The 12,217-nt window shown below is 42.7% G+C and overlaps 1 protein-coding gene across 3 annotated transcripts in view; it reads right to left on the bottom strand.

The window, feature by feature from the left end:
* LOC139819738 (uncharacterized) overlaps positions 1-12,168 on the bottom strand; it is a 36,001-nt gene extending 23,833 nt beyond the window's left edge. Inside the window, exon 1 of one of the 3 annotated variants that reach the window (XM_071789392.1) lies at positions 11,840-12,168. In XM_071789392.1, the coding sequence (XP_071645493.1) occupies positions 11,840-11,917 (78 nt within the window). In that variant the 5' untranslated portion in view covers positions 11,918-12,168. Of the gene's footprint in view, positions 1-55; positions 174-7,492; positions 7,806-11,839 lie in introns of those variants that run through there. The other 2 variants (XM_071789391.1, XM_071789395.1) reach the window with 2 other exon arrangements.
* Positions 12,169-12,217: the final 49 nt, after the last annotated feature.

Raw genomic sequence — 12,217 nt, 5'->3', positions numbered from 1 at the left:
TGTATTACATTTTAATATGGTTAATGAGACAAATGATTGATTGTTATTATATTACCGAGTCGCATATTGAGATTTCAACACTCGCTGGGATTTCGCAGCACAATTTTAACGCCTAGAATCGAATCAAATTAAAATCAGATCTACGTCAGACTGATTTCCGCGATTGCAGGCTCCAGCTCGACTCTATAGGTAGAACAGAAAATTACAACAAAGTCAAAATGATGGCAAAATGACCTAGAAATCGTCATTTTGACTTTATTGCGACTTGCTGTTCGACCTGGGACGTGAACGGAAAAGGTTACAAAAGACTACTCCTTGGTTTCGCGCGCCGACTCATCACGGCTGCGCTCATTTACTGTCGTCGGGCTGCGCGAGGAGGCAGGTGACACGACGTGGCGCGACGTCGTTGGCGGCGTGCGTGGAGAGCGCGTATGCGCGTCCGCGTTACGCGATTTGCGCAAACGTCTTGATCGCGGCTCTATCAGGCGAGCATAAGCGGCAGAAGCAGGCAGAAGCCAGCGCGTCCCGTCGCGTCCCGACCCGCGTCGCGTCGCTTCGACTAGAGACTCGTGATCCGCGCCGTCCGCGTCCGCGACGTCCGCGTGCCGCGTGCGTGTCGGACACGCGCGGGTGCGCACACCACGCGAGCGTGGTGTATCGCCCACGGCGGATCCTCGCACCGGGAAAACTGCAACGCGACGCCGGTTACCTTCGCGTTACGCCGCGGTGATCGATACGTTTCCTCAACCCCAGGGCTTCTCTTTCTCGTCTCTCTCTCTCTGTGCCTCTGAATTATCATGCCCGTGAATTCTTACAATAATTATGACGAGTCAAAATTCTACATTCTGTCTTTCGTCACGCGTTACGTAAGCGATACGAGTAACAATGACTCGCAAACGAGCGCGTGTCAAGGAGTAACATATTGAGATTCAACGTCGGAACGATGCCAATGGTGCAATATTAAAGCGCTGGAAATCTATATTCCAGCGTTTGCGTGATAAAATATTTAGCACGTTGACTCTGCGCCTTGTGCGCAGCATTGAAATATTTAAATTAATACGAAACTGGATCTCTGAGAGAGAGAAACACCTTTCCCCGCAAGACCTATACGTTTCTTTAAGGCTTATATACAAATATTTCGACAACTTTTTCAATAAAGTGGAAAATATAAATTACAAGCTGTGATTAAAAATAATCTTTGTTGACCAGAGGATAAATTTACCATTCAGGCATCGATAGTTAAAAATATATGAAGAAATTATAATAAACGTTATAACTTGGCGCGGTGATTTTTTTCATCAATAACGTCCTAACTTTGCGTCTTGGTAAATAACTCGGATTTTCTGTTTGCTCGCGAGTTGATAAAACGATCGAGTAATACGCGACGCCGGAATCGGCTATTGTGAGAGGCGTTTTGTGCGGCGCAACGTGCTTGAAAAATGCGCGTCGACGGTAAGATCCTGAAACGACCCTGAACTCGATACACGGAACGCGCGCGCGAACGATTTCGTTGCTATTATAATGCCATTACCGCCGCCGTTGTTGCATTAAAGCGTTGCGCAAATAACGCGCGGCGATAAATTAATGTCATCAGGGATGTAGGAGATTTTCGAGCTTTCCCGCGAGCAGTGCATTTTGCAAAAAACTTGCTGCGCGCATGCTGCCCTGTTACGCGTGTAACAATGTACCAACAATTGTAACTCCCCACGGGCAGCCCGCCCCTCGCGTGTGCGTGCGGGTTGAAAATATCGTTAAATAGTCGCGCGAACGCAACGTGGAGAGAGCTGCAGGGAGAATTTCTCGCGTTCAGAAAGATCTGCCATTATACACGTGACAGTTAAGAAACAAACGACCAAGCTCGTTCGCTGCGTATCACAAATAAAACTGTAAAAATAAGAAAATCGATGCAACAGTATATAGAAATTATGAAGTCATTTGGTATCGATGTTGTTTTGCAATCTACCTGATAATACTTTGTCGCGTATGGGAATTAAGTCGCAATGAGACATTATTGCGATTTGAACCGTTGTTTACTTATTTGTACATATCGATACGGCAGACGTGTTGATTGCTGACTTAGGCCTTGTTGACTTGTACATACGTGACATTTGTCGCAATTGATGGCCGATGCAGCAAACAAATCAGTTGAAACCGAATGAGTTTGTTAAATAAATCCTACAGAGTCATAAATTAATAAGGATTAAATTACATTAAACATAAATCGACTATGTGAAATAATTAATCGAATAAGAAGCTTACGGAATAATGAAAAGAATTGAGTTGAGAAACGACGATCGCGGTAAACGACGCGATATGAAATTAATTATAAACAATAAATAGCGAAGTTAATAAAATACGTCAGTTATCGGGAACCCCCGTCGTTCTTTATCTTCATGCTTTCCTGATGATCTCTCTTCAGGGCTGATACCTACGCACGCCCACGCATCCCGAAGCAAGAATACATGCCGGATAGGTAATTCCTCGCGGCTCCCTCGCTTGCTTTTCCACCCTCTCGCAACAACAAATCGCGCATACGTCGCGCGCGCAAAGAGTCTTCGCCCACGTTCGCCGCGCTCGCGGCTCGGTTATGCCTTATTTATGAGTGCAAGAGGCGCTCATGCCCGTTTCCTTACCCGATAGCGCAACAAAACAGCGAGATGCTGAAAGTTATTTCTCGCGGAAAGCGGAATCCCGACCGGAATTCGCGCGCGGCATCCTCCGCTCCTCCCCTTCTCTCCCTTCCTCACTCTCAATTTATTAAGAGAATAATCTGAGTTTTCTGATTAAGCTAATTTTGCGTAACCGCAAACGGTCGGGGAATTTCTGAGGAATTTGTGAATAATGGTGGCAAATTTGCACTTAATTATCACTCTCTCGAGGCTATCTGTTAAAAGATAAGGATCTCGTCTGTTTACGCCTGAGCATAATCACCGGCGCTCTCAAAGTTTTCTAAACTATTGATTATTTTAAAAATAACTCAATCTTTCCCCCAACTACAAGTCGGATGTATCTGTTGCGCCGTAGAGATAAGAAATGAAGCGCACGTTCGAACGTAACCGCGAAATACCTTCTCGCGCGGAGAAAAGGAAGAATATAAGTGAAGAAGATACCGCTGCGCGCGTTAGGACTCGGCGAGGTGAACCCTTGATACATTGTCTAGATACTTGCATTGTACGGAGGTACTGATCTACGAGGCAATCCGTATTATCTGGCAGAGGAGAATTGGAGCGATCTAACGATCCGGCGCATCCATATACACATATATCCTGTATATATGGTTGCACCCCGAACGAGCACGGAGAAGCCTCATCACCGAGACGAGATTGAGAATCGTGACTGATTAATACGCGAGCTATATCGCGATCCAGGATTTTTTGGCGTCGAATATGGAATGCTTATGATATATTTATTGAACAGTGATATGAACATGCTCGTATCGAGAGATTGCTTGAAAATTGCAAGAACCTCAGTATACCTCAAAATTCACAAGTGTAAAGTCTAAACAATAAATTTTTATATATATTTTCATATATATTTTTTATATAATTCATTTATAGAATTATATTACTTAATCTTATTGTATTAAATGCGAATCACGATGGCACTGCTTCAAAGTGCATAGGATAATAACGAATGATTTATCGCAGGTCATTTGCGACCGATCGGAACATCAGGACAGCGCATTTCTGTCGGGGAACTTTAATTTGTTGCTTCGCGTTCGAAGGGATATATTCAGGAATTACGCGGGCAGGGCATTGTGAGCGAGATAAGTTATTCTCGCGGCAGAACGCCGCAGAGCGAAGCCGAGAGGTCCTGATTTATCGAGAGTTCTCTCTCCCGAAGATGGGGGCATGTACTCTGGGGAAACGTGACTCGTTAATCGGTACCATCGTACCGGGCATTTTATCCGGTTAATAACCAGCCGTGAAATGAACGCGGGAATACTATAAATACTTCGGGGATTATCCGAGGAAGGAGTCGGGAATGAAGATTAGAGTCGGTCTCGATCTCGAGATAAGATAGGACTTTCCAATTTAGTCGCTTCTTTATCACTCCCGATAGGTGTTGCAAATTTTCTCGAGAGAGAGAAAGAAAGAGAGAGAGATGCTCTGATTTTACAAGATTCGTTCGACAAATATAACGGGTAGGAGATAATAAAGTAGCGCGGAGCTTCTTAGCGAGAGCCACAAAGGAAATGGCAAATTAACGGAAGAATTATATGGCGGCGTATGTGCGATAGAACTCGTTTCTCCGCGAGGCAACGTGAGCCGAGAGTGAAGGACGACGCGTGTTTGCGTACCGTTTGCGCGACAGTTACAATATCTCCGCCGATTTGCATAACATGTCCTCATTACCGAAAACCCGGCACGGCAGCGTAAAGAAGAACGGTAAAGGCCCGTTAACGCGTCGTGGGATAAGCATCGTGGGATTTTTTCGAAAAACGCCAAGAACGGCGGAAACGACGTTCCTCTTCCCGACGAAGCGGTCCCGAGCTTAAAGAATCTTCATTACCGCATGAAAGGACACAAAAGTCTGTCACACCCGAGAATACGCGAAAAAAAAAGAAGAAAAGGGTAAGGTCATTAGCCCTCGAGGAAAGCGCGTGTGCGATAAACGAAAGATTCACGGCGCCGGCAAGTACGCAATTTATAAGCTTCGCTTTGGATATATACGAAGCCGCACTCGAGGCAAGCCTAATGGACTTATTTCACTTGCACTCTGAACTCCTTATAAATAGAGCTCGAGCCTCTGCTGAACGTGCTCGTGTCATTTGTTTTCGTAGAGGCCTGTCGTTACACGCGGGGTATAACTTCACCACCATGGCGGTATACGTAAATTCACGCGTCCTGGAAGCCTTCATTTCTCATTTTGCGCTGCACGCGGCTCGGGATGCTTATTTCGCCCCTTGGGTAGGTATCCTCGTCGTGCACTTTCACGATATGTCTCCCACGGGAATGAAACGCTCGCTCGTTAAGCCGCGCGCGTGCGAGTATTCCTTTAATAAACGTCGATTAAACGGACGCGCCTTTGGCAGTCGCGCCAATTAAGTCTTGAGCCGCTTTTAATTGTTCTTAACGAAGCTAAAACGCGCGCGCGTACTCTACTGTCACGTCGCATAACAATGACTAACGGTCAGCCCGCGAGCGTGTCTTTACTCCGTTTTCTATTGCAATGTCGACGACAAGTCGATGACACGACAATCGATTTACGCTCATTCATACGTGAATCGAGGACGCACAATATTTCCATTGAGAGCAGAGAGAATTGAAAGTCGTGGGCTGAGAGTTTAGGTCGAGAACTTGGAAATTACATCGATAAAAATTTATAATAATTATGAAGAAAATTATATTAATTAACGTACATATATTCCGTATATAATTCGCGTCATAAATTAAGTTTAATTTTCCCCTTTTCTAATGTCTCCGGAAACAATTTTCTAATAATGTAAATCGGAGCAGATTTCTCTCTTCCGCAAACCCTTTCTTTTTTTTAAATAAATATCGCGCTACAACGGCATATACATTAGTCCCTCCGCGACCCTTATAAATGGGCGCCTATGGCGCATCTGGACGAGCAAATTGGCCGGATGCCGAGCGATTGCGATGATCGCGGTGGTTCCGATTCATCGATTCGTGCATACGCTACGCTGGACGTACGCGGACGAAACGGGAATGCATAACGAATCGTGCAATTACAACGCGAATGAATGTCGGGGAATTAATTAGGAACGAGACGATAAGGGAGAGAAAGAAAGAGAGAAACGTTATCGACTTAACATAGGCTTCATTAGTTACGCGACAGCTTATTAACTGTTCGTTAGATCGCGAACGCGGTTCCCGATCCATGATAGTTATTCTATGTGGCGATCGTGGCGCAGAGAGATGTGCGCTGGTCTAATGAGCCGAAGGATCCGACTTCAAATCCGATCAAAAATTGTCGGTTTTTATTCGATCGCCACCTCTCGGAAGCAGTAGGGATGGCAACCCACCGGGAGTATCTCTTGCCTAGCTCTCTATATTTAGAGAGGGAACCGATCACCCAAATTGGGGGTTAGGCAACAATGAAATAAATGCGCAGGGTTTTAATTTTAAAATGGATCGTTCATAATTCAGTTAAACAAGTTCCTTATAATTACATAAGGAATTTATTTAACTGAATTATAGTATAAACAATCAATTTTAAAATTAAAAGCCTGCACACATTTATTTCATTGTTGCCTAACCCTTAACGATCCATTTTAAAAAGTTTCAAAAAATAATTTAATATTTTTATAAGACTGTCAAGAAACGTTCGCATTGTATCAAAATCCGTGGGTTTTAAATGCCGCGCGACCCTTATTTAACGTCGCCTTTATGTCGGCGCCTCTCTCAGTCCGCCTATTTTTAATTAAATGTTAAGGTCGCCCTTGGCACGCTACACGGACGGAAGGCTCGCACGGCGTTATGCGTCTTGAGAGAAACGTGGGCGCTTTATATAATATTCTATAAAGCGTTTGCGCGCTCATCGAAGGAAAGATAACGCGATTAACGATGAAAACCATCGCCGCAATTATTTCGCGAGGCGGCTTGCACTCGTTGCAATAAAAGCGCGACGCACAAATTACGAGTCCACTCTTGGAATTAATCATGGAGCGGAATTAACGCTGAACGAGCGCAATTATCCGGTCGGTGATACTATTATTAAAACAAAAGCGAAGCATCCGGACCACTTCAGACGCTCAGACGAGCGGAATTAAATCGGTCGGATATCATTCACTCTATAATCATTAGCTATTAATATATTCGTTCGTTTTTATCGGTCGATAAACGGGAAAAACGATGAGTTAAATTAGTTAAAGAGCTCTCGGAAGCCGCTCTTAGAAGCGTCTCGAGCACGTCTCGACTACCTGTCGCGTTGACTGGTTTTCATCGCGTACTATTGACTCCTTGAACTTCGAGATTACTCCAGCGACGGAATTTGCTTTTCTAGCAAGAAAAACATTTCCTCAATATTAAGAATCTTTTTCGGAAAGTTAAAATTTGTCGCTGCTTTCTATCGGAAAATCGACATATACACAATTAATTTTTCTGAGAAAAGATAAAATCATCGATAAATAAAAAATCTAAAATCTAATAAAATTGGAAGAAATAATTTATACTGCATAATTTTAATAATTTTTTAATTATTTAATATCGTTTTATGTTAAATTTTTTTACTTTCAAAACTTTTAAATGATGAATGTATCGCTGCAAAATTTCGTGGTCACGACAGGCGGAAACTTGCTTCGTGTGCAACTTGAATCGCTCTTTTTTTTGCGTACCAAATCTGTCAACTTATTCCAGGACACAGTTCACCTACTTTGCCAATTCGCTCGCGTGGTCAGACATTCAACGCCCAATCATCGATAACATCATTAGTTTTGTTTTTCCATACAGCATTTTCAAGTCTAGGTGAACGGAGGACATGTGGCCGAGGAGGGTTGAAGATTCTTCGATTACAAACGTCGACTCACCTTCAGATCGACATGCCGTCCGTCGTGCGAATGTCGTCGATGGAAACCCGTCACGCTCGAAAGGATCGTCGACACGATCATGCGATCACGATTGTATTTGGTCACGTGTCGATATCAATTACATTCCCGACAAGAAAGTCCGGCTCGCGATAGCGTTTATTCCAGATCGATTAAGTTCGAGGGGAATTTTTTTTTATTCGTTAAGATAAACACGATATACAGATTTCCGATACACTTCTACTCCGACAGATACGATTTACGATCTCTATGATGATCCACGAGACACACCTGACGAAGAGTAGAACCACACTGAGCTGGTGGCTGTCGCGAGTATCCCTCCTCCGGCCTCTGCCCCCCTTCTTCATCGTGTGTCCTTTCTCTTCCTCTCTACCGAGCAACCCTATCTGACCTTTTCTTGCCTCTGGATCTGCTTTGACAAGCTGGGAAGCCTAATCCAGTATTTTTTCCCATCCTCTTTGAAAAGACCTTTGAAGAGAGTGCCGCGGTGTACACTTGATAGGAATAATATAACCAAGCGGAATAAAAATGAGAACCAAGCAATGCACGTATGTCCATATTTAGTCTATTACTAATAGTAGAAATCTTGAATCTACAACGCTGCACGTATATTCATATTTAACTCTAACTTAACCAGTATTAGAAATCTTGAATCTACAATTGACTAATTTGGAATCGGTTTGTTCTTAATAAAAATTAGATAAAATGACAGTTTTATTATTTAATTCCTATAATACTCGAGTTAATCTTGGTAGCCAAACCGTAAAAGAAAAGTATTATATATTTTCAAGATTAATTAAAACTGCGCTTTCAACTTCTTTCGCCTCTCATTATTCTTTCGTTGACTTCAAATGCACACTTTGCTACGTAGTTTAGAAGGATCTAAGGCATTCTACGGTAAAAAAGTTCAAGCTTATATATCATCCGCGTTCGCGAAGGCACGGACTGTTTTCAGCGCCTTGGCGATCCCTCGCGGCTTTAACGACGCGAGCCGTCGTGTTCGCCGATTCTACCGGCGCGGGTTTATGGATTACGGTGCTTCCAACACCATAAAGTCTGCCAGAGGAGATCAGCAGACGCGCGCGTGAGTCACGAAGGCAGAAGGAAACGACCGCGCGCGTCCTGCATGTATATATATAAACGTTAATATCGCTCATTCCTTATGACGCGCGCCGAGCCGAGGAGTGCAAGGGCCTCTCCGGTAAAGGTGAAACCGTTAACCGCATCCCGACCGATGTGGATTCCTCTAATCTCCCCGGCCCTTAATCATCATTGTTCCTGGAGAAATACCACGCAATACATCGTGGAATTTAAAGATCCCGATGCGGCCTGAGAAAATCGGGATCACGCGATCGCTGATGGCATCGCTCGCGAAATCACACCATTTTCGCGTTTCTCGCGGAATACGGTCCAAGTATTGCGTCCGATAGGCGGATTCCCCGCGGAATGCGGTCACGTTGTGGAACCGCGGCGAGTGTGGGAAAGTCGCCGGAAAGAATTCCACCTTGGAAACAGATTGATTTCCGTGGCGTCGGGACACTCATCGTCATTTTATTTTCCAGCAGTTTCTTACGGCTCAATACGAAAATATTGAAAAATGAAAATTCCGTCAAATTTTACTTCCACTAAAGAGAGATCAACTTTGAGTTTTGATCGACGAGTTTAAATAAAAGCATTTTAGAGATTCTCATATAGTGGTCGTGCTGTGTGTAAAATAGAAATATATGCGCATCTATTCATATAAGTATCTATCATATATTCATTAATGTCATCTGTTTCAATATTATTATTAAGCGTCGCGTGTTTTCTTATTGAGTCCAACTACTCGCTTAGATTACTTGTCATCACGTCGACAGATTATGTCACCGCATAAATCAATGTTCCAGTTTATGTCACGAAATATACGGGACAAAAATCGAAGTCTATAGCATCGTGTTTCTGGGGACGAAGAGGTTGACTCGACGATCCGTAAATTATATGCGGACGAACGTTGTCGCGCGAGCATAAATTATGCACGCGCGTGTTTCTCGGCGATGTCGCCGTTCTCTTCGTCATCCTCCGGTGGCACATCGCGCGTTCAGCGCGTTGTACCCGCGTCCTCTCGAGCCTTTTGTTCGTACGCACGCGTTCGATGCATCCGCGTGATCGGCGTGACTCGCATCACATTCGCGGTCGCCTCATTGTTCGTACGGCGATGTGCGCAACTCCAGATACTCAAGGCGAGAAGCGTCGTCGGATACTCGAATACAATCGGACGCCACCCCTTTTGAAAGCCATTGGTATGCAAGAGGCGGAATTAAAGTGACGAAATTAGGGGAACCCCATGTATTTCTTTCCTCCCTCTTTCCATCGTGATACACACGCGGTATACAGGACGCGAGTGACTCACTCCGTGCTTCACAGCGCGTGCCACGAACCGTGCTGCGTCATGTGGAAATCTCTCTGGATATCATTCGGAACTTTCGTAGAATTTTCCTTGTCCAATCTATTTTCATGATCCCTCGAAAAATTTTCAGTATTAAAAGAATAGACGATAGAGTTTTTTAATTTTGACAGCAACGCTAGTCAACTTTAACAATATATGCTCTAACGATAGATTTCTCTGCTTAGCTTTCTGAAAATTATAGTGTTAAATTGAGAATATGTAGAAAATAGTAGCATTGCTGATTCAATGTCTTTCTTTTTGTTCGAAGGACAACATGCCCAGGGAATCAAGTCGTTTTATCCATAAAGCCCCGAGAAAATGATTGATATTCAGGGAAATGCTCGCGTGTCGACAAACTTTCTGCGCGCATTGCGGCGTTATAGTCACTTCCGTTCGTGGTTTTCGTTTCGCGTTTTTCTGTCGATGATAAAACGATGGCCCAGATGTAATTTAATCTAATTCAATAAGTAAACCTAATTTATTCTTTAAATTTTATCTTCCAATTTTCTGGGAGAATATCTAAACGTATTTAGATACTTTAAATATTAAAAGTCGGCGCGACAGCAGAACGAACTCGAGAGCTTAAAAGTTAATCCATCCCCTATCGTGTTATATTTATAGATTCGCTCGCGGTGAGCTCTAATTAAGAGAGTCCGTGAAGGATGAATAAATTAACCTTCTGATTCACTGAGACTAACGATCTGCGCATTGATATGCGACTGCTAATTTATTGCCAGCGTCGACGTTTTTCGTAGCATGACGAGGAGAGACGTTCGAGTAGTCAATTAAAGAGTTCCATTTTTCTACTTTAATCAACAAAATATGAATTCTAGGTATTTATATATTATCAGTTTTGTAGAAAATGTGATATTTTTAAAGTTAATCCAGCGTTTTTAGAGTAACGCAAGAGTGTCATGACACTCATGACTATCTGGTTAAAAACGTTGAAATTAAATCTCCGACTATCATTTGTGTGCAATGTAATATGTTTCGTGTATATCTGTCGCTACATGTCCTCCATCTACACCACGAATTGACAGCAAGTAATACGTGATAACGTCGCTTCCGGTTGTGGGGACGCGAAACAAACGCCAAGCAAAAGCGCAGAAAATTACTACTACTTTGTCGCGTGCGCGCAACTGCATTTCGTTCACCTGGTATATACACCTGACCAGGTCATGACCCTTCCTCTGAAAGTATATGATTAGTGTTTAATGAGTCAGCATCGGGAATATTATTAAATATTTAATAATTTTCATGATATTGAATAATATTCCCAATAATGACTCATTAAGCGTTAAAAGAAAATAAAAGCGTTAAAAAATATAAAGCGTTAATTAATTCCAAAATATTAATTTTAATGAAATTCCGTGACATTTTCTTGTAAAACAATATTTACCGAGGCATGAATATTGAAAAATAATCGTTCACAGAACGTTACCTAATTTTTTTCGTTACGCCAGCAATTCTGTATTTTGCATTACGTAAACAAATGAATTAAAAATTCAACAAGGTGCAGAATCAAATATTCGCAATGCGGGTAATTTTATGACTTTTTCTACTCTCTCGTCTCGCTGTCGAAATCCGGAGAACTCATAAACGTGGCCAGGCGTTAAGTGTTACCTCCGCAAGTTTCACTTTTCCTTTTACGCGCTATTATTATCATTGCTTTCGCACAAGTGTAGGTGGAATTTCCACTTTTCCGCAAATCACGTTCTATCGCTCTTTTTTTTCCTTCTACCTTTCTATCTCACTTGTTCCCCTTTCCCATTATCTCCCGTCATCGACAAAATATATATAAAATTATTAACTGTTATATCGAGGAACGCAATTAATTACTATCAGTCAGCCTGCAGTCTCCATTAAAATGTCACTAGCTGCATAAGCATAAACAAGTCGTTTACCTCATTTTTAGCCACTTTTATAGTCTCGCAGTCGGATTCGACGTAAAAGATGGAACTCATTTCTGGACGGAACCACATAGTTCTCGCTTCTCCCTTTCTGAATAATTTATTAACGCGTAATCAGCGAGTTTCTCGTTTCCATCACCGTTTTAAACATAAAAAAGATACGCAATCGCATCACTATACACTCCACGAATATTTAGCGTGAAATTATTCCATCGTTATATCATCAATCTTTTTCGACAGTATTTTCGACAATTAAAACAGTCTTCTTATCTTCGCATTGTAAATCACTTTTCCTCTTCCAAAATTTATCGTTCAAGAACGTATTTACTTCCGCTCCCTGTGTTTTTATCTAATCACCGGCAAGCCTCTTCT

Source organism: Temnothorax longispinosus, chromosome 9 (genome assembly GCF_030848805.1).
Source record: "Temnothorax longispinosus isolate EJ_2023e chromosome 9, Tlon_JGU_v1, whole genome shotgun sequence".
In the NCBI taxonomy this organism is placed as follows: Eukaryota; Metazoa; Arthropoda; class Insecta; order Hymenoptera; family Formicidae; genus Temnothorax; species Temnothorax longispinosus.
This window is presented reverse-complemented; position numbering and strand designations above follow the sequence as displayed.